At 45.6% G+C, this 22,846-nt stretch overlaps 1 protein-coding gene across 11 annotated transcripts in view; it reads left to right on the top strand.

Annotated features, from left to right (window-relative positions):
• The window catches only part of SNED1 (sushi, nidogen and EGF like domains 1), a 3,218,914-nt gene that overhangs the window by 1,181,048 nt on the left and 2,015,020 nt on the right, over positions 1-22,846 (top strand). For all 11 annotated transcript variants that reach the window (XR_011276037.1, XR_011276036.1, XR_011276038.1 and 8 more), the window contains exon 7: positions 1,514-1,627. Coding sequence is in view for 7 of the 11 variants with exons in the window: in XM_069618133.1 (XP_069474234.1) it covers positions 1,514-1,627 (114 nt within the window). In the remaining 4 variants the exon portion in view is untranslated. The remainder of the gene's footprint in view (positions 1-1,513; positions 1,628-22,846) is intronic.

Here is a 22,846-nt window from a genome sequence, read left to right as displayed (position 1 = left end):
TTATTGAGTGTTGAATCTGTACTTTGCCTTGACCGCATTCAGACAAACTTTGCCTTTGTATATTTTCTGCATTAGCAATCTTGTACCATTCAATCCATTGTTGGCGTGGTTGTCGGAACGCCCCGGGGCCCCCAGCTGCTTTGTGCAGACTCTCCAGCGTTCCTGATGTTACTCGTGCCTCTGCGTTATGGCTTCTTCCTCTGCCTTCCAGGTTGGAGTGTGCAGATGCTTTCCCAGCATGCTGCGTGGCTCTGCGGTCACACGCCAGCTCTTCTTCTCGGCCCGAGGGGAAGTCGGCTGCCTCGCTTAGCAACCAAACCTCCAGGAGCTCATGCTCTGCTCCCAGCGTCTTCACAGCCCTTTTGCTCAAATGCAGCATCGCTCTTCCTTTCCCAACAGCCTCCTCTGCTCTGCCAGCTACAACGGTGTGCTTCGTGTTCAGGAGGCCCGGCATGAGTGCGAACGTCCACTTCAGCTGCACTGCTCGCTGCACCTCCCATCTCCATAGTGCAGTTGCCATTTTTAAATGTCCTGCTCTATGCAGGTTTGGAAAAACAACTGGTCTGCATGTTACACTTTGAGCTCCTGTCACTCTGCACAAATTTCCTTGTCCTCTTCTACATTTCAGTATCTGAGTGGTTATGGGAGTTGAAGTCCATAACTCCCTTTGGGCTTTTAACTTCTGGATGGGTTTTCTCACGGTTTTTACAAAAAGGCACATCAAGAGAAAAAGTATGTGAGTTGTGTGTGTTTTGGCGAAAGGTGGACGCCTGACTAGAATGACAATAGGCCATTAAGACCTCGGGTATCAGAGGATCTTCCTCATGGGTCACCGCTGGCTCTGCTCGGGTTCTTTAGACATGCCCTTAATAATCTCACTTTCTTTGATTTTGGATTTATTTGTCCAATAGATTTTTGCTTTTTGGACGGAATCTGGAAAGAGAAAAGTATAGAAATTACACAAAATTAAAATGCATCTGGTGCGGTGCAGTGTGTTACGGTGAAAATATCTCAGAAACAGTGCTTCCTAGAGCCTTGAAACTTGGTTTTTAAGGTTCCATAGGTATTTTGAGTTTTGTCTTGTGTTGAGATGCTTAAATCCCATCCTTCTACGATCACATTGATGTATCGATGATTTCAGGAAACCATCTCGTGTGTGAAGGGTCTGAAATCCAGGGAAAGGGGTGGGGTGTCCAAACGTCATGTAGCCAATAATCAATAATATCCAGATGGTCCTAACAGGTAACTATGCCAAGTTTGGTGCCGATTGGTGGAACGGTGTATAACGGACAAACTAACAGATTTTCTGCTTCATATATAGAGAGTCTACAGAACAGAGGGCTTCAGAAACAGAGAGCACATTTCTGTATCAAGAGGTTTAAGTTAAATTCACTGATGTTGTGGGGCAGGAAAATGTTCAAGCTGACTAGAACTATAAACAAGTATTACCTGTATTGAATGTATGCATTGCCTTAGCATCATGTGATTTATGTATCCGCTTGCTTTCTTGCAGAGGTGACAGATACTCCTTGCAGCATGAACACACAGTGTCCAGAAGGTGGGTCCTGCATGGAGTACAGAGGTGCCTACCTGTGTGTGTGCCATACTGACTACAGAGAAAATCACTGTGAGTACTTGATAATTGACCTAAGAGAGGAAGTACAAATAGTACACCATTAATGGAACAGACTTTGATTTTAATGCAGCACTCTGTCAATTTTCCCAAACTCAAAATGCTAAAACTGCGCTCAGATCGATGGAGACTGTTGAGGGCATGTTTGATCATATGTGTGTTTTCCACTGTAAAAGACTAGCCTCCCTCTTACATGGTCCTTTTCTAAATTCTTACCTATCAGCTGGGAGAAAGAGGCAGGACCTTTAACCACAGATAAGGTTAGTGACTGGTGAACACTCTGCTAGCAAAATACAGAGACGAAAAGCTGACTGGTAGGGGGGATGGAAGAAAATTAGAACATCCTCAGGAGGATGGAGAAGATTCATTTTTTTACTGCTAAATTAATGAATGCATTTTTATTAGCTCGTTAAGCCAGCCTTGACCTTTCGTGCACATTATACATCCCCAAATGTTTCAAAAATGAGAGAAAAGTTAAAACCAGATATTAGTGTGCAATAAAACTCCAAATAGGATAAAAACCATTAGAAACCGTATTAATGCCCCAAAATGAAACAAACGCCTACATGCATTATGTTCAATTGAAAACAGAAACAATTGGAAGATACCAATGTAAGATGGATGTGCAGGGACATTCCTCACCCTCACCCTCACTGGTGGAGAGGCATTTTTAAAAAGACTAGCTTACCCAGGCAGAGCACCTTAAAGCCACCTAAATATGTGTTACCTTTTATAACTATCAAAAGCTGAAGGAAGAATATAAAAGTAGAGTGGGGAGGCAAAACAAAAATCATTTGCGTCTCCACTGCCATTTTTATTTTCAATCTTGCAGGACTAATTGCCAGTGATGGCTATAGAATCTTCTAAACCAGCCTTGTGGGACAGCCAGGTCTCTTTCTCCAAACGTTTACTAAATATTAAGCCATTGCCATTGCAATCTGCTAGAACTAATCAAATAGACGAACAACAAACACATTTTTCAAATCTCTTATGTCTTGATGGTGCCCTAGAATTTCTTCCTTAAGATTTTTGTATAGATAGTGCATAACGGGAAGAAGTGCCATAGATCCACCTCCTCTTTAAGGGACATATGCATCTAGGTCATAAAAAGCTTCCTTTTTGCCTTAAGCAATGTTGTATACATATGAATTCTGTCTGGTTACTCTTTTAGGGCATAGGATATAGAGATGTTGTTCAATTAACATGAGAAATTTGATGGAGAATATTCCCTTTGTCCCATCCCTTTTAGGAGACTGAATTGGTTCCTTTGCACAGCAAAAAAACACCAGAATCCAAGATAATCTGGGGTGCACGTGCACGGAGCGTGCCCCTCCCCCCTACACTCAGCTGTTTGGTTTCGCCCATAAGTGCATTGCATGCATTAGTGCTTATTTTTGCTTGCTATCCTCCTTGCTTTTCCTTTTCTAATTTGCCGCCTGCTGTCTCTGCCTTAGGCGGTTTGTTTTCTGGCCACATTTTGTAAACAATTTTCTCTATGCAGGTCCTGTGAAAAGCAGTTCCCGCCGTTGACTTCTTGGGTCCAGACTAAACAGAAATGTTGCTTGCTTTGTTGCATAATTTCTGTGCTATCTTCAGGTTGGCACGTTCAACATTGGGAGGCAATTTTTAATCAAGCTGCTCGCCAAGAAATCTAAGAATGCTTGCACAGGGTAAAGACAGAATGTAAGCCTCATATTTTGTCTACAGCCGCTCCTCCCGGCCTGGGTCTCATTAGAGTAGACTCTAAGGCTCCTCTCACAGAGGTTTGTACTGGCTCAAGAGCTAAGGACTCATCAGGGTTAGTGCTGCACCACAGCCAAAGGCAACAAAGAACACTTCCACCTTGGATATATCCAGTGAAGGCTAAGTGCCTTGTGCCATAAAGCTTTCTGAAGCACAATCCAGCCCCACTGAAGGGGGGATCATCTGAGCGTGTAAAATGTTTGCATTGTGTGAGACTGAGGAGATTCCCTTTAATGCATCAGATTAGTTTGCAAAATGGAGGATCACTCTGAGGCAACTAAAGTGTTCGCCAGCGCCATTTTGGAGTACACAGCCACTTCTCGTTTTGGTCTCTGGATATTTCTAAAAAGTCATTGTCACAGATAAACCTCAGCTCACTGAATGTTTTTGGCTTTGTCCCCCAAAGTCCTGAGAAGTGGATGGCTTAAACCATATTTCCCATGAGAAGTCACTGTGTAGGTAATCCCACATGGAAACTTCACACAGGAGGAAATGGTTCGTAATGCAGCAGAGAAAAGGGGGAACAGTGGGAAGATATGAAAACATTGTTAATGAACTCAGACCATATCATACTTCAGAAACTATCATGAGTCCTAGTTCTCTCATGGAATGACACTGGTGTAGTCCCAAGTAGTGGTCCAAAAAATACATTTTATTAATAAACACATTCACAAACATACATATATGTGTACAAAGTTATGTAATCATTAAAATACAATTCATAATGTGCTGACAAGTAACATTGAAATGAGTTGCCACTAGTGAGTACCATCATCATTAACTAGTGGGATAAATCTCCCATCCACAACATTCCAAAAAACAAGTGGGTGGTAACATGGACAAAAAGAAAAAAGTATTTTTGAACTCTAATAGGCCAAGCCAACCATATTTCCTGTCACCCAGCTTGCAATCTTTCATTAACAAGAAAGGCATTTACGTTTCCTTCTAATCTAATACCATTGCTCTACACTGAGGTGTGACAAAGGGGATACAGAATGCCTGTTCTGCACCTTCCATGCACATGAAACTCAGCCAGGATCTTACTTCTAAGTCATCTGATGAAGATAGATGTTTGCAGAATTTCAGTGCTAGTAGATGGCTCCTGCTAGGAAACAATTATTTCTTTGACTTGGCAAAAGAGTTTCAAACTGTGATTCCTTCGGCAGCACTTCTTCAACCTGCCTTGCCAGTATCAGGTCCTGTTACTACACCTCAGATGGTCAAGAACCAATGTCCTGTGACAGTCACGCCAACTCCTTCTATGGCAGGGACAGCTCCATTGTGGACAATTCCACCTCCGATTATTCTGCCTAAACCACTTTCTTGAAGCCTATAGTCACACAGGTCTCCTGGTTCAAGAAAAGACTTTAAAAGAGCATGATCTAGTGACCTCGAAAGATCAGGATCATCAGCTGAAGGAGGTCATATCCTCCATAAGTGCCTTTCACAAGCAGATGAGGGACTGCATGGTTCCAGAGGCTCCTTCCCGAGTAGAAAGAGTTCTAGCACTACTGTCAATTGTCAGTTTGAAGACAGACATTTGAGTACAGAAAGAACTGCTGAAGGAGGCTTAGAAAGTATGCGGCAAGCCTAACTCTATTCAGACTGTCAAAAAATTAAATGATTTACGGTACATACACTTGCCTTGGTGTCCTCAACCACAAGCTCAGTCTTTGGTTTTGGTGGCTGGCATGTTGTGGGGAAATGCTATTGCGTATTCCACATTTCCATCTAGCACACTTAACAAAAAGTATAAGATGTTAGACCTTCACATCTCAGGCAGACAAATCAAATTTGGAAGCTCCCGTTCCAACAAGTAACTAGATGTTCTGGAAGGAGACTTCAGATTTTGAGAAAGAGATTACTGTAGAAAAACAAGCACTCTTAAGGTCACGTCTTTTGGAAGCCAAACAAGCATCAAGTGACCTCCTTAAATCCGCCCTCTGTCTTATAAATACATACAAACTTTGGCTTGGAATAATCCTTTTACAGGAAACCTGGGCCCTTGATATCCCCTTATTGGATGGTTATGTTTCTTATGGCATACCCGCCAAGAAGAATCAAAGGGGTAGGTGTTATGGGGGAATGGTCATTTTGGTCAATGCATCTTTGAATTGTAGAGTCAAGGTAGTGGAGACGGAGTTGGACTTCCTACAGATGTTGTTGATGACCCCCCACAGAGGCTACAAGTTTGACCTCCTATACTTCTATAACAGTCCTCATAAGGCAGAGGTGAACCAATTGGGGATGGTTAAGGTGTTTGTGGATGAATACCAAGGCAAAGGGGGGAGTAGCCACACTGGGTTTGTTTGAATGGGGTGTGGAATCACTAAAGATCACTAAAGATCTATATGACCCGTTGGAGGACTCATTTTTTAACCTTCAGGAACCACAAATGGAGGATACTTGGGCATGTGTGAAGGGCTTACAGTTAAGTGCATGGCTAATTGAGTGGGGAATGAGATTGGTGAATGGTCGCATTGAGCCTAATATCCCAGGGAAACTCAAAGATTCACCCTGATAACGAAATATAGGAATAAAATTAAACAAATTATATTCAATCAGAATAGAGACTGACAATGAAATTATGCTAAAAGCAGTTATGACGAAATCTATATCAGAAATTTGGAAACGTATTAATGCCTCAACGACTCCACCGGCACAATCATTTAAACTAAATACTATTGATGAACAGTGATGGTCTGCCCATTTTAGTAATCTTCTTAATAAAACATTAGTAACATCATCAGTTATTTACATAACTCAGCCTGATCTGAGCAAGATTTAATTTGATAAACTAGATATTATTTTATTGATTAAGAATCTAAGTACGTCAAGAGCTCCTGGACCTGACGGTCTAGCTAATGTAACCCTTAAGGCCCAATCCGTATGAATGGGCAAGCATTTTAGAAATAATTTTTAATGAAATTATTCATACAGGACTTTTACACTCCTCATGGCAGCAATCTATCATTACCCCTATCTTTAAAAAATGTAACAGGAACAATCCAGATAACTACAAATCCGATAGCTCTACTGGATGTTCCGGGAAAAGTATTTGCCAGATTAATTTTAAAAGATCTAAACAATGGGCCTATTCAAGAAAAATTACTAGATCCTCATCAATCAGGTTTTATTAAAGGCTTAGGAACTGTTTTAAACCTAATGATTTTATCTATAATTAAGAAACAAACAATTGCCAAGAAACAACCAGGATTTAACGCCCTAATTGACTTTAGACAGGCGTTTGACTCTGTTACACATGATATTTTATGGTCAAAGCATTTAGATATTAACTGCCCGTGACATTTGTTTTATATAATATATCAATTTTATTCATCTACATTCATCAAAGTTAAATTAACAACTGATGGCATTTTATCAGCACTTATCTCTACCAATACAGGCCTGAAACAAGGCTGCATAATTGCCTCAATTTTATTTAACTTTTATATCATAGATATAAAAACAGCATTTGAATCATTTTGTGCATTCTCCCCAAAGATAGGTGAAACAGAAATCCTGTGGCTACTCTGTGCGGATGATTTGGTCATATTACACAGAACCCCAATAGGTCTTCAATGCAAATTAACTGCTCTAGGCACTTATGCAAATAATAATAATCTAGCTATAAATACCACCAAATCTAATGTATTGATATTTCATTACCGATTGCCGAAATCTGGATACAGATACAAAAAATGGTTGCTCTGTGATATCCCATTGAATCAAATATTCCAATATAAATATCTTGGGGTACATTTGAATACACACCCTTCAGACTATCCATATAAGCTAGAGCATAAACACAGAATGAAATATCTTGCGACACAGGGCAAAGCAATACTGTGGAAATATGGGGCAATTCTCCTATAAACCGGTGTTACTTTTTTATGAACAGAAAGTTATTCCCATAATTACCTATGGTGCACAAACTAAATCTCTGTCTAACTCTCCACGATAGGATCTATTAGAAGGTGTCTTTGTTAGGGAGAATTCTCTCTTTAGGCTGAATATCCTAACCTAGTGAGTCCCCCTCAAGCTTTGCTGGATTTCTGGAGTTTGTTTTTTTTCTCCTGCCAAGAGTGAGACTCTTTTTCTCCCACTCTGGGACATGATTTATGGTGTTCCTTTGACTGCTAATGTGTTTTATGGGCTATGGGGTACTTTACTCCATAGGGTCTCATGTGTTTTTTCTATGTGTGTTACACAGCACCCTCCGTGCAGTAACACAGGGGTGTCATAGTGACACCCCACCATAGACTCCATACCCTGGGACTGACTACTGTCTCCCAGGGCATGTAAAGTCACCATTGGCTTTACTAGTTCCAAATTATTAACAGAAACCAGTACAAACCATCATATTGTGGACGTTCTGGTCGGGGCAATTCGATTGCCCCGGGGTCTGTTAGTCGAGGGGGCACGTCTCTGTCCCCCCTGATCGAGTTTTGGCTGGTGGCAGTGGATACTACTTTTTATATTCGACCGCGAATATATTCCTATGGGATTTTCCCATTGTTCGAGGCTACCAACTTTAATTATTTAATTCTCATAGTCTCGAACATACCGCCGGTTTATTTATTTAATATTAATTCGCCGGTTGGTATTTTTTGCCAGGACTCAATTCTAAAATGCCGTTTGTGTTCTCTTCTGTGACTCCAATCCAAGTCGAGCCCTTTGTTCCACTTTTTGGCGGGCTTCTCCACAGAAGCCTCCAAAAGTGGTGCCACTCTGTCTGGGTACCACAGGGGGTATGGCAGGGGGTTTAGGCACCCTGGACTGAGTTATCTTGGTAACTCAAGTCGCACTCTTGTGTGATTGGCCCAAGTGGTGAGCCGGCCGGCTCACCACTTAGCATGTTTGATTGACAGCTAGGCTGAGTGAATGGGGGTGTGCTGCATAAAAGCAGGGCTTTGGGGACTGGAACTTCAGAAGTCGCCACACGACCTGAGAATCCGATGAGGGAGAAGCTGAGCCGACCTACCCGACGACACCACCGGTGGAGCCCTGCGGAACCGACTCACCACTTCCCGACGACAGAGAAGATCTCCCGGCTGGAAAGGCTTCTTCCCCTGACTGATGGGCACAACCAGTTTACCTTCTTCTCTTCGCACCCCAGACCGGCTTGTGGTCGAATTGCCCGTACCAAGCACCCCGGCAACCGGATAGCCACTTACCACTGGACCGCGAACTAAAGGACCGTTCCTTTTAACTGAGAACTCCGCGGCTGGTTTCTTCCCTGGCAGTGCAACGGACTCCTGTCTTCCTCCCCGTCGAGATCCTCTCTTCCCCCGGACGAAGCACCGACTTGCATCCGCTGCCAGGAACAACTGCCCCCGCTGGAGTATTCTCACCACTTTAAGGTACTGTGTCCGCCAGGCCTCCCTTTCTAAAGATTGCTACAAGGTAATAATAACCCCTTAACCTTCTGGACTAGGCTGGCCGCCTTGACCTTCTAACTGGTCCCTTTCTTTGGTCCAACTCCTTTTTGAACCGTTACAAGACTTTTGTGCACTGCAACCGTGTGACCTTGGACACATTTCTTTTTGATCCTCTTAAAGTGGATCCGGCCTACTGACTCTAAACTCACGGTGTTACTTTGCCTTCCTTTCTTGTTGTGTTCGTGAAAAAGTGTTGGGATCTGTTTCAATTTATTCTCTGCTTTTCTCTCCCTTTTAAAACGAATTATTAGAGTGCCATCTACGTTAAGCGCTCACCGCTGTCTGAAAATAAGTGGGGCTTTACTTAAGACTTGTCTAATATTCTTCTAAGTAAGTGTATATCTTTTAGTGACCGTGTTTTTGAATTGCTTACTATTAGTGCCTGTGTGTTTTTCTAGGTGTGGTTTTAAATAAATAATTATATCTCTTTTACACCAAGCCCTGGTCAGTGTTTACTTGTTCTACTATGTTCTTTTGACCTATTGTGAATACTCTGTATACTGCCTAACTCTTGTTGAGGGAAGTCTGACTGCTCAGCCACATCTACCAAGTGAATCTGTGTAGTACAGACTGCTACCAAGTGGGTTTACTGCCAAACACCTGTAGTCTTAAATCTTTTGCAGTGGTCCCAGAGGGAACTGCACAGGTTTCTGCCTAACAGTCTTCTGAAAGACAATTTTAGCTCTGCCCCTCAATATGCCTATATCTCTTATTAGATTTGAGCTGGGCTTAACATCTCTAAAAGCGATTGTATATTGGCAATTGATAGCAAAGTATAGGAAATTTCACCTTGCTGAGAAAGAGAAGAAGAATCTTTTCTTAGCTTTAAAACTAGCTAGGCTTTCAGATTCACCCTCCACTATTCATGTATCGAAAAAACAATGTCAGGCAATCCTCATTGAAGCAGGTATCTCGCTAGTACTATTATTAGAATCACCAGATGAGGCAAAGAAAAAACTCTGGCTTTATGACTGGATAACCACATGGACCTCCTGCAGTCACTATGTTAATCTCAAAGCAGGAGCGTTTTCACAAAAACCAATGCATCAAACTCCAGTTTATATAATAATGTTTCCAGGCTGAGTTTTTGCTAAACTATTTTTGCGTTTTCACTTGAATCTATGGCCAACAAATGTACGAATTGCGACATTTATTAAAATTCGAAACAAAGATACATATAGTATCTGTGTTTTGAATTTTAGTAAATGTCGCGATTCGTACTGAATATCTCTGAACAACAAGAAACCTTTCAGCATCTTATACCAGAGCGTGTGCTACTAGTTGAGCAACGCAAAAGGGCCTTCCATAAATATCTTAAAGAATTTATGCTACTAACTAAACATCAGTTGTGGGTGTATATCTTCAATTCCAGTAATATATCCTTGAATATTGCTACAATAAATGTTCTCCTGGCCCTGAATCTACTTGAAACTAACACTTTTAGCTAAATTATGAATCACTCGAGATTTTATTTGAAAAAGCTATTTATAAGATACAGACCAAAACGTTATGTCTAAGCTACAGCCAAAGTCTTTTCGTCCCTTTATCTCATTTTAAGTTGGATAAATACATGCCTAATAGAGATGCTTAAATAATCAAATTGAATAATTTTATACTTCAGTTTAATAGTTACAAAATATGCAAAATATAATATGGATGGTATAAGAAATGTGTTATTTACATTTTAACTTTTGATTTTATAACGTTTGCATATTATCTTTTATAATCATCTAGAAAACTAAACAACCTGTCTGCTTCTTAGTTTTCGAATCATCATATATTTTGTACCATCTGCTGTTTTAATTCAACATTTCTATTTCTGATAATCTTGTTTGTATACTTTCATAGAATGTATTAATCTATGTTGTAATATAATATCGAATGCAAAATTTATACAAGTGCTAATAATATGTATTTTGTAACAATTGAAAAAGTTGTATTTCACCTAAAACAATTTCTAATAAAACATTTTTTTTTAAATCCTGGGGGAAACTAACTTTTCATGACCATCTGGGCTCCTCTACACTCGATAACTTTTGCATATCCTTAGATCTGTGGAGTGACATAGTTAGTTTGAAGTGGTGGCAGATAGTAATAGCGACCACAACCCCTTAGTTTTGAAATAAAGCGTGATGTTGGGGCCTGGGGGATCGCCCAACAGAGCAATCTGTCGGGTTGAAACAGAAGCCGTTTCCAAAAGAGGAGTAACCTGGGGGAGAATAACCAGGTTACTCACCGTAGTGACCCCCTTACTCCTAGTCCATAGTCCCCTTTCCGCCATACTTATGGGGACATTCCCCCGTCCTGTGGGACGGGACCGGAGCGCTTTGTAAAAGCATCAAAATGTTGCAAACATTTTATTCCTTCCTCTCTTTTACGCGGGGTACTGCATGCAGCCGTAACCCCGCCTTTCTTAGCTCCGCCCAGCGCATCGCCCATCAGTCCTTTTCTATCGCCAGGTCAGATACCTTTAAGCAATAATAGAGGAACCTTATTAGAGGGGACGGCGGGTGGGCATATGGAGGAAAGGGGACTATGGACTAGGAGTAAGGTGGTCACTACGGTGAATAACCTGGTTATACTCCTACGTCCCATCCCCTTTCCTCCATACTTATGGGAGATTCCCAAGCACTCCTCACAGGAACTACGGGTGGATGGAAAACCCCTTACTGAAAAAGGTTCTTCAGCACAGCCTGCCCAAACTGAGCATCGGATCTGGAGCTCAGGTCCAGACAATAGTATGTACAAAAAGCCGATGGGGAGGCCCATGTAGCCGCTTTTGCCATGTTCTCCCAGGGGACATATTTCTGAAAGGCAACCACAGCTGCCTTGCCCCGCACCAGGTGTGCGTGAATTCCTTTAGGAGGCTGAAGACCTTGGACAGTGTAAGACTCCATAATGCAGGCAGCGATCCATCTGGAGATAGTCGCCTTAGAGGCCTGTCTACCTTGTGGATTGCCAAAGGTCACCAATAGTTGAGAAGAGCTCCTAAATTCAGATGTTCGGTCCAGATAGAATTTAAGAGCCCTTCTAACATCCAAACAATGCAAAACCCTTTCCGCTTCTGAAGCTGGGTTTGGAAAGAAGACAGGCAGGGAGATTGACTGATTCAGATGGAAATCAGATACCACCTTTGGCAGGAAAGAAGGATTTGTCCGTAGGACCACCTTATCCTTGTGGAAAACCAAGAAGGGATGCTCCACCGACAGATCTTGGAGCTCACTCACACGCCTTGCCGAAGTAAAGACAACCAAAAAAGACACCTTCCACGAAAGGTGCTTAAGGTCCACCGAGGTCATTGGTTTGAACGGCTTATGGCACAACGCCGTAAGGACCACATTCAGATCCCTCGTTGGGTGTGGCTTTCGAACCGGAGGGTAAAGACGTGTCAAACCTGCAAAGTGTCTCTTATTCACTGGATTTGACAGTGAATAAGAGCACTGGTCTGTGGAGAGATAGGCGGCAACAGCCGAAAGGTAAGTTCTGCATGACAGAACGTGAATGCCCGACTCTGCTAGGTGAGAAAGGAAGGACAGCACTGTGTCAATCGTAACCACCCTGGGGTCCAGCTGTTTGTCTAAGCACCAATGACAGAACCGAAGCCATTTGCTTCTATACTGGGACCTTGTCGAGGGCTTCCTGGCTGCCTGGATAATGCGCATGTTGTCAGCAGACAGATTGAGATGCTCTAAGGACCTGAACTCGGGCACCATGCCGCCAAGATGACTGAACGATTGTGGGGAGGGGTGCCACAGCTGTCGATCCCTCTGGTGAAGCAGATTGGGAATCACTGGTAGCCTGATCGTTGCACACATCGACAGGTGTTGAAGTTCTGAGAACGAGAACCTGGCCGGCCACCACGGGGCTATGGGCAGAAGAGAACAGTTCACTGTGTTCCTCAGCTTGCAAATCGTCCGATGAATGAGAGGCAGAGGCGGGAAAGCATAGGCCCTCATGTTGTGCCAAGGAATCTCGAGAGCGTCCCCCAGAGTGGAGGCTCCCAGACCATTTCTGGAGGCATACAGAGGAAGTTTCTTGTTTACCAATGTTGCGAAGAGGTCCACTTCCGGAGTGCCCCAACACAGGAATATCCGTGAGAGGATCTCTGCCTTCAATTCCCACTCGTAGCTGACCATTGTCCGCCGACTGAGGGCATCTGCCATGACGTTCAGCTGGCCCGGGATGTGTACTGCTACCAGCCAGACACCATGACGAACCGCCCACTCCCAAATCTGATGGTCAGATCCACAAGAGGTGGAGACTTGGTGCCCCGCTGCTTGTTGATGTAATACATTGGCACCACATTGTCAGTGCGGACAAGGACCACTTTGTTGGCAATGACTGGCCTAGACGCCTTGAGCGCTAGGAAAATCAGCAGAAGCTCCAGATGATTTATGTGAAGGAGCTTGTCTTGGGGCGACCAAATGTCCGAGACCTGAAGAAGATCCAATGTCGCACCCCACCCCAGAAGGGAGGAGTCCGTCGTGACCGTCACCATCGGAGCAGGGTCTTGAAACCCCATACCTGCAGACAGGTTGCTGATAAACGACCACCACACTAGGTCGGCTCTCATGGAAGCCGGAATCAATATCATCTTGGAGTCCGGATCGACAGCCTGACGCCAAGAACTCCGAAGAGCCATTTGCGTCCGCCTCATCTTGAGTCGAGCAAGAGGAAGAGCCAATACGCACGAGGCCATGAGGCCCAGAAGCCTCTGGAACCACCAGGCCGACATGCTCTCCAACTGCGCAAACATCTGACACGTGGCCAACAGATCCGCCATTCTGTCCCCGGTCAGATAAACTCTGCAGTCGATCGTGTTCCAGTGAAAACCCAGGAAAATCAAGTTCTGAGAGACCGTCATGGAAGATTTCCGCCAGTTCACCGACAGCCCAAGGTGGAACAGGAGCTGGAGGAGAGACTGAAGATTGCAGGCGGCTTTCAGCGGGCAAGAGCTGCGTAACAGCCAATCGTCCATATACGGATACACATTGATACCCTACAGACGAAGATAAGCTGCAATCACCGACATCATCTTGGTAAAGACACGCAGTGCCGAGCTGAGGCCAAAAGGAAGCATTTAGAACTGGAAAGGCTCCTCTCCGACAGAGAAACACAGGTATCTCTGCTGTGGATTCCAGATCAGAATATGCATATACGCATCCTGAAGGTCCACTACGCTGAGCCAATCGCCTTTCTGTAAATAGGACTTTATCTGACCAGGCGTGATCATCTTGAATTTCTCTTGGGGTAGGAAAAGATTGAACTGGGAAAGGTCTAGAATGGTTCGCAGGCCAGCCTGGTTGGATTTGGGCACCGTAAACAGTTGGGAGTAGAAGCCCTCCCTCGCTCCTCTAAGGGAAAGGGTTCCACTGCCCTGAGATCCAGTAACTTCTGAATCTCGGCCCAGAGGGAGGGCGACCCCAACTGCTGGAAAGGAGGATTGATGGGTGGGGTAGGGGGAAGGGGTAAGCAGAAGCCCGACAACAAGACTGACAAGACCCACCGGTCCTCGGTGATAGTCTGCCATGCCTCCCAATGAGACGCAATGCGTCCTCCCACCGGGGTCTCGTGCGAGCGCAGAGAACCCTCATTTAGCTGGTTTTTTGGTGGCAGCACCACCTGAACCTGAGGAGGAGGCTGAGGAGCGAGAGAAAAACCGACTCCGTTGCAGCCTCTGGTGTGAATTTTCCGGAAGGGGTATCGATCTAGAAAACCCCTGAAACCAGAGGAGGGCCGGGGCTGTGACAACGGTCTCTGTGTCCTAAAAGGTAGTTTTACCAGGACAGACTAGGACTTGGCGGTCTGGGTGCTATCCTTCGTTTTGGTCAGCTCCACATCTGTTGAGGAATGAAAGAGCTCCTTGCTGTCAAACGGCAGGTCCAAAACCTTGTCCTGCACCTCCTTAGAGAACTTGGTGGCGTGCAGCCAAGCCTGGCGAGAAGTATCCACTCCAAGCATAAGGTCACGGTCCGAAGTGTCGACATGATGCACCGCAGCCTCCAGCAGATCCTCATCAAGAACCCTGGCATCCGACAATCCCGCCTTGAAGTCCTCAAGTTTTTCAGCGGGGATGAACTCCTCAAACTCTGACAGACCTTTCACACATTTTCATATTCGCCCCCGCTAACACCAGTTCTGCATTGGATTGACGCAATTGCAGGGCTGAGTTAGCAAAAATCTTCCTCCCAAGGGAGTCAAGAAGCTTATCCCCTTTGCCCAGGACCTGCGTAGCCGTCATAGAAGAGAATGCTGCAGGCCTGGATTGCAAAGTGGCCGCAGCCACTACCATGGAGGAGTGGGGCAGACATGACGCTAATGCCACCTCTTCCGAAGAATGAAGCTTGTAGCGCGCATCAATTTTCTTGTTGACGAATAGTCCAGAGTGTGATTTCTCCCAGTCTATGGACCTCAGCCAAAACGTCCTTCTGCAAGAACAAGCCAGTACGCTCCGAAGGAGACAAGGTGAACGCCCCCGAAAGCACGCCCTCCTGTGGAGCGGGTGCCTCGGGTACTGGAACATCCAACAGACACATCATGTCCAGCACCCAGTCGTGAAAGGCCCTGATGGAGCGGGGCTGGTCTTCGCTGTCCTGATAGCCCTGAGCGTCGTCCGACAAGTCCGGATCAGACTGAACCACATCGGGCACCACAACAACCTTGTCCACTGGGGACAACGGAGGCAAGGGTGGAAGAGTAGGGGGAGGCCCCGAAGGCAAAGGCGGCGTCGGTGGAACTACCAGCGACGCAGGTGGAACCGACGGCTCAGGCGGGCATATCTCCCTAAACAAGTTCGAAAGTACTCCTTCATGAGGTCGGAACGCATACGTTTTTGAAACTTGCCGAAAAAGGCGTCCTCCGCCGACGATTTCGGGGCAGCCGGAGGAGGCCTCTCATGAGGGGAGTAATTCAAGGGACGCAGGGGAGAGGGTTGCCAAGAAGGCCCATCCCCAGAGGTGTTTCCATAAATCAAGGGCGCCGATGCCGCAGGCAGCGAGACATTGTGCGGAAGGGGCATCCGGGCGTTCCAGTCATAAACTGGACAAAACGGATGTGCACAAGGAAACCGATGTTCACCTACAGAACCAACCCCCACACCTAAAGCCGATGGCGTAGTTGTAAGGGATGTATCCAAAATGGCCACCGTGGTCTTGGCGGGAGTTGCCGCCATTTTGTCAGCACCTGAGGAGAACTGCGACACATGTGGAAGTGAGGCAGGGGTCCCCACAGGTGGGTCAGGGGTCTTCATTTTAGCCTTAACACAAGGAACCTCGGCCGGGCCGGTACTGTGTGGCCTAGGATGTTTTTGTGACATGCTAATAGCCAAACTAGCCTTTGCAGGAAGGACCTCAGCACTGCCGGTAAAGGAGGAATTAAGGTTCGAAACCTCACTCCTTTCCCCCTCAACAGTTCTGGAGTCACTGCAAGAGCGGGAACGATGAGGAACACCTTTCACCGGCAAGGCCGTAACAGGCATCTCAGAACTATTGGTCACCTTAGCCTCAGACCCAAGTTCGGTAAAAACCTCTTCCCGCCGGGCCTCGAACTTCCGTTCGGTATCAACAACCCCAACCGATGCCTCGGGGCGCACCCCGGTACTTTTAAGGGACGCCCCAATCAAGGAGGCCTCGGAGCGAGCTCCGGTACCCCACGACTCTGGAGGGGCTTCAGAATGTAATCCGGTGTCAACAGGCCCATTACAGAGACCCTCGGAGAAAACTCTGGTACACTTTTTAGGCCCAGACGCCACCTCAGGGCAAGCCCTGGTAACAGAGCCCTTGATGCTCCTCCCAGACCGGGAAGACCCTGGGAAGGAGTCCCCCGGCCGGGGTGCCCTAAAAAGTAAGGAGCTTACTGGGCGTTCTTCTTCTCGTCGATGAAGGATTGGAAATGCGTAGGGGGAGTGTGCTGAAACACCTCCTCCCACTGCTCTAACCAACGTTGAAGGGCCCGGACCGAAAGGGAATCGCAGTCAAAACACGAGTCCCACCGGTGGTCAGGACCCAAACACTCTAAACAAAGAGGATGGGGATCCGCCCTAGTGAAGCGTCGCTGACAGGAAGAACAATTTGTGAAGTCTAGCTGAAACGGCATATACGAACTATCATGCGATCGCAAGCGAGAGCCAGAGAGTAGTAAATTGGAGATATAAAAAACCTTCCACACATGCAAGTGCGTCCAGTCCCGAACGAGCGGAGAAAAGGACTGATGGGCGATGCGCTGGGCGGAGCTAAGAAGGGCAGGGTTACGGCCGCGTGTACGGCCGCGTGTACGGCCGCGTGTAAAAGAGAGGAAGGACCAACATTTTTGCAAAATTTTGATGCTTTTACAAAGTGCTCCGGTCCCGTCCCACAGGATGGAGGAATGTCCCCATAAGTATGGAGGAAAGGGGACAGAACGTAGGAGTATTCGGGATTCAGGCCTGCATCTGAGCATTATGGCGGGGATGATTCCGGAACTCCATGGCATCCTTGAGAATACGGCCAAACCAGTGCATCCTAGGGGCCTTTACCAGGGGTTTTGTGGTAGAGCACAATCTCAAAGAGAATGTTTAGTAAAAGGAGGGAATGATTTTATCTAGCCTGCAAGACCACTAAACAAACCCCCTTGAACGCTCTAAAGTCTCTGGCTATCTCAAGAGGGAAGATTATCCAGGCAAGAGCCCATAATCGCTCGGCGATAGAGAAAAAAAAATAGAGCTTGAGGAAGAGGTGCGGGAAGGTTTACTTTAGGCCACCACGACCAATGACTCCAAAAGATTTTGGGAATTTGAAAGGGGGGGGGGCAGTCTATAACCCACCAGAAGCTCAGAGCGGCACCCATGTAGCAGTGGAAGCCTGGGTGTCACCTTTTGCTTCTCTGTTTGGAGCCAGAGGTGCACCAGAGAAGGGGGAATAGAAGTTCAACCCCGGTTTTAAACTCGAAGAGGTCTCACTAGCGATTAGGGCACAAGCTCGTAACCGAGCCCCTGGACCAGATGTGTTACCCGCTGAACTATTTCTGGATCAAATTGACTTATGGGCACCGGTGTTGACCCTAGCATATAATGCTTGCCTAATGTCTGGCCAATTTCCACCATTCTGGAAATCTGCCATCATTTTCCCAATCTTCAAAAAAGAGACCCCACTAGCCCAATGTCGTACCGTCCCATATCCCTTTTAGACACTTACGGAAAATAAGGCCTGTGTTCGTATTGGTCCGGGGGAGGCAGTGCACAGAGTGCTTTGATGTTGAGCTGCGGGTCCTGCAGGGGTGTGTGCTGGCACCAATACTGTTCACACTATACATTAATGGGCTCTTGAAGGCCCTGTTGTATACCAGCACAGACTATTTGAGTCTGGGTGGTAGGGCCTTTCCAGTTCTGGCCTATGCCGATCAAATGCTTCTTAAGGCCAGAACCCCAAGGACCCTACAGGCTGTGATTGATACCTATGCAACTTTCATGAACGGTCTGGGGCTAAAAATCAATTCCACCCAATCAGCGGTGATGAGGTGTGTAGGAAGGACGAGGCCTACTAAGATGCGCCCCATGGTTTGCAAAGGGGAAATCATCCCAAGAGTCAAAGAATTTGACTACTTGGGGGGTAGAGTTTCATAGGCTCTTATGAGCAGCACTCACAATAAAAAACAGTCTTTGAAAATGAGCCAGCACACTGCAGGAATTTCCTGTTTTCTAAGTATGTGCAAGAGCCAGCCCCTGAAACCAGTCTTGAAGGTCTACGCTTCTCAAACAAAGGTGGCCACTTTATATGGAGCTCCAATGTGGGGCCACACAAAGGCTGTGGAGCTACAGGTGAAAGAAAACAAGTTCTTGAAACAGCTTCTGGGCCTTACAGGCACAACCCCTTGTGCCTCTGTCCACCGGGAATTGGGAGGGAGTTTTGGGAGAAACAATGGGCAGCCGCTCCAAGTATTTTTGGCTACGCCTATGGGCAAACAAGCACACATCCTTATGTCACTTCATCATCAGAAGTATTATGGGTAAGGAAAGCTGGCGTGAAATCTCATGGCTGGTATACGTGAAGGAGTCCCTGTACTCCAGCAATATCCAGATCCGGTTCCCCCCAGATGCAGTGTTGTAACTCATACAACTGAAAGTCAACAAGCATCACTGTAAATGGGGTACATGAAAGGCGGGGGAACATGGAATGGGCAACTTACTCTGAAAGTCAACATGTGCTGATAAGCAGGGTGTCCGACAACCAGCCTTACCTTTTGTGGGGCTCGTAAAAGAAGGATAGATGGCTCATAACACGGACAAAGTTTTGATTGCGTACTGTTAATGAGTAACACAGAAAAGTGGCCCGGGTTCCCTAATGATCGAAGCTACCCAGCGTGTGGGGCGGCGAGGTACTACCTGAAGCATTTTCTACTGTTCTTTCTGGCGTATGGGGATATTAGAAGGTCCCCCATTTTGCAGGTTTTCATTTTCACTAACATCTGTCTTCACAGGCTGGCATTACTCTTCCTTCTAACGGCAGAATCTGAGTTGACTGCTTGGGCTCTTTTGTCCTATTTGAAAAGAGCTATCTATCTGAGAAAGGGGATTTTAGGGGAATAAATGTTTTAACTGTCTCGAGAAACCTGGTTTTAACATATCTGTGAAAGGTCTTGACAATGTTAATGCTGTTTTTTAAAATGTGATGTAATGGCTTTTGTTAACCTATTTTTATGTGTATTTGATGTTTGTGTTTGATGAATGCTTAATCCGAATAAACTTTGAATGATGATAAAGGTGGCACAACATCTAAGCAGCTGTCCAACGTGACCATTCAGTTATGGGAATGGGTGATGCGACTGTGGATATTCCTTCTATGATTATATATGGCAGGAGAAAAAACATGTAAGTTGTCTCCATGAGCCATATATCCCACACGAACCATGATTGGGACCTTCATTGCCATATAGTATCAAGCATATTTCAAAGCCTTATGTCTGTCCTCCAATGTCTTTGATTCACAAAGTAATAAAAAAAATGTTTGCAGAGCAAGAACTGCTTCATGTCACTAAAGAACGCTCCGAGACTGTTCAAGGGTTTTTATAAAATTCTTAATGGAATCTATGGTGTCCCTATCTCACTCGTCTGAAAAGTACTGCCCTCCCTAAGCCAGGCATCTCTACTCCCTAGGTTAGTACATTCAGCAGATTCTACCCTACTAAGTTTTTAGTTCTACTTAGCATGGAGGACTAAAGGCTGAATGCATTCTCAAGCTGAACCCACTCAGGGACTTCCTAACTTTCCCTACACCATCCAATGGTTGGTGATCTAAAAGGGTTACAGGGAGTTGCCAAACACTCTGCCAGATTTGGTCTCTTTTCTTTCAAGCCCTCCTACTCATCTCCATTGCGGATGGTTTTTCCTCACTACTCTTCTCTCTCCAACTCCACTTATCTTAATCCATCAACTCCTTTTGTCTTCCTCATCTGTCCTTTCAATGTCTCTCACTCCTTCTAAATCTCACCTCCATCATTTGACATAACAACCCTGCCCTCCACGCTGCTACTCCTCCCTTCACCCTACTTACTGCTCCTCTCCCCCTAATGCAATTTCCTCCTTCGCACTACTATGTCTTCCTCATTACTACTACTGCCTCCTGAACACCGCTACTCCCTCTTCCACACTATAACTCCCTCCTCCACACTACAACTCCCACTACCACACCACCGCATCCCCTGCTCAGGCATCCTCTTTTCACTCACAAAAAGCACTTCAGATAGACTCCCTTACCTATACACAGGTGTTGCCCTCTCACAATGCATTACCACTTACTCTCAATAACCAATACCATACTTTTTCCACACTCGTCTGCTCCTTCCTTCCTCCTTCTGGTATTTTAGTCTGCCGCCGCCTTTTCCTCTGACCTCACCTGAACAACCTGCAACTTACACAGACAATATGCTCTATGAAAGTCTCCTGCCTTTCCCTTGTGGAAGTTAACCCTCTATTCCACATGCCTTTATGCGCTACTGTCAGTCTTTGTCCCTTTCTTCTACTTAAAATGTCTCACAGTCAGTTCACCTGAAGACTGGGACGCAGAGGATACAACCGGGAGTTATACACACTTCCATTCATTCAAACTTCCCTAAACACCACTTTGGTATTGAGACAAGAAATAGGGCCTTGGAGGGGTTCAGTTTTAGGCAGGCATGTCCATCTAATAGGTTTCATCATGGTCAGGCAATCAGTTAAGGACTCACGGCTGCAGTCATTTTCCAAGTCCCAGGTGTGTAAAAAGGGTAACTGCCCAACACAAGGGGAGAGATGGCCTGGAGGGAAGTATGCGGTCGGGAGAAGTGTAGCAGGGTGGAGAGGAACAGGCTTGAGAGAAGCTGTGCAGAACAGGAGTACAGAATTGACGCCTGGGCCAAGGCTGGAGTTGAGAGAGACTGAGGCCCTGCTGTCTTCCCTGCCCGGTGCTCACAGTAGGAGCCTCCCAATCATTAAAAGTCTCTGAGAGAGTGAGTGGTGCTCTCAGTAGCTTTCACTGGGGAAGGGAATAGCTACGCACTACAGCATTCCAGGACGGTAAACGCTGCTCGTTGTAGCTCCCGCGAAAGGAAGGCGGAGCTAATCAAAGCTGGGAAGCAAAGCTGAGAAACCCGAAGGAGCCGCTGCACAACACCAGTCAGTGACAAGGATTTCTCTGGGGATTGGAAACAAACGTGTATGAATGCTGAACAAGCTATGGCCAAAGCAAGTATTTTTGAATACCAAATAAGCTGCAAACTATTACAAGTGCTTTTGAAAGTTAAAACATGTATCATTGAATAACAAAGTGACTGCAGGACAGTGAGAGTATATTTGGATACCATATAAAACAAAACTACGTAATGAGTGCTTATGAAGGAAATGCAAGCAAGGTGATACTGGTGGGAATTATCACAGAATGAGAATTGTGAGAAACAAGTGGTGACAAAGCTGGAAATGAAAGTGGAAGCCGCAAGTGGTGACCGAGTTAAAAGATTGCTATGAAAGATATGAGTTGTGAAACTGAGCACTGGCCAAGTATAAAAGAATCCAAGGAACTACAGGTTAAGAGAGAGAGAGAGTACTTGTGCTGGAAAAAGTCGGAGGAATACAGAAAGCATAAGTGTAATGGGGTATTGGTTGCGTGTCCTGTAATGGGTGGACTGTGTGGTCTGACAACTGTGCCTCGACCGAGTTACACTGCTTGGTAAAAGCCAAGGAAAGCAAATGTCAAGAGACTTGTGTTTGGCCACAGTTGTTGAAGTGAATTGTAAATGAAGAAGCAGAGCAATCAATGTGAATTATTGAAAAACCTGGATGACTAAAGAGTTGAACTGGTATTGTTTTAAAAACTGGAAGATTTGAACTGATATTGGTTTTGAATGCTGGAAGAGTTGAACTCTTGGAGAAAGGAACCCTGAGACTTTGTGAACTGTGTTGAACCCTCGGGGAAGGGAACCCTGAGGCCTTTTTGGAACTTTTCTGAACTTGGGAAGGGGAAGCTATCTCTAAGCCAAGAACTAGAAGAAGCTCAGAACTTTTATTTTTTAACACTATTCTTTTTTACTGCTGACATCCCTACACATTGTATACCTTTATTTTTATTTTTTATTGAGCATGTGTAGGGTGCCTATACAGTCCAAGTGTTTCCATAAGTCACAAGTCAGGGTTGGTTGGGGGGGGGACAGAGGAGAAAACAAAACTGTCCTACTAGACCTTGTGACATTCGGATCGTGCAAGTGCAGAATAGGAAGTGCAAGGGGAGGGAGCAGGTCAGGGAGGAAGGATAGATGAGGGAGAGGGGGAGGGGAAAATGCAGGGGGGGAGGACTCCAGTCTGAGAGGGGCCGGGAGGCCATTCCAGAGGGTGGCTCCTGCCGATGAAAGAGATCTACCCCCCACTCTCTGCTTGGAGAAACGTCTGATCTGCAGAGTTTAAGCTATAGGACTGAAGGTCTCTAGCAGGGAGGTATTTAGGGAGAGAAAGGTGGATGTAGTGAGGTCCCATTCCACAGAAGGCCTTGTGGAAGATGCAGAGGGTCTTGAATTTGATCCTTGCAGC

This window comes from Ambystoma mexicanum, chromosome 10 (genome assembly GCF_040938575.1).
Source record: "Ambystoma mexicanum isolate Mex_15411 chromosome 10, UKY_AmexF1_1, whole genome shotgun sequence".
NCBI classification, from domain to species: domain Eukaryota; kingdom Metazoa; phylum Chordata; class Amphibia; order Caudata; family Ambystomatidae; genus Ambystoma; species Ambystoma mexicanum.
Note: the sequence above shows the minus strand (reverse complement) of the source record. Positions and strands in the feature narration are given on the sequence as shown.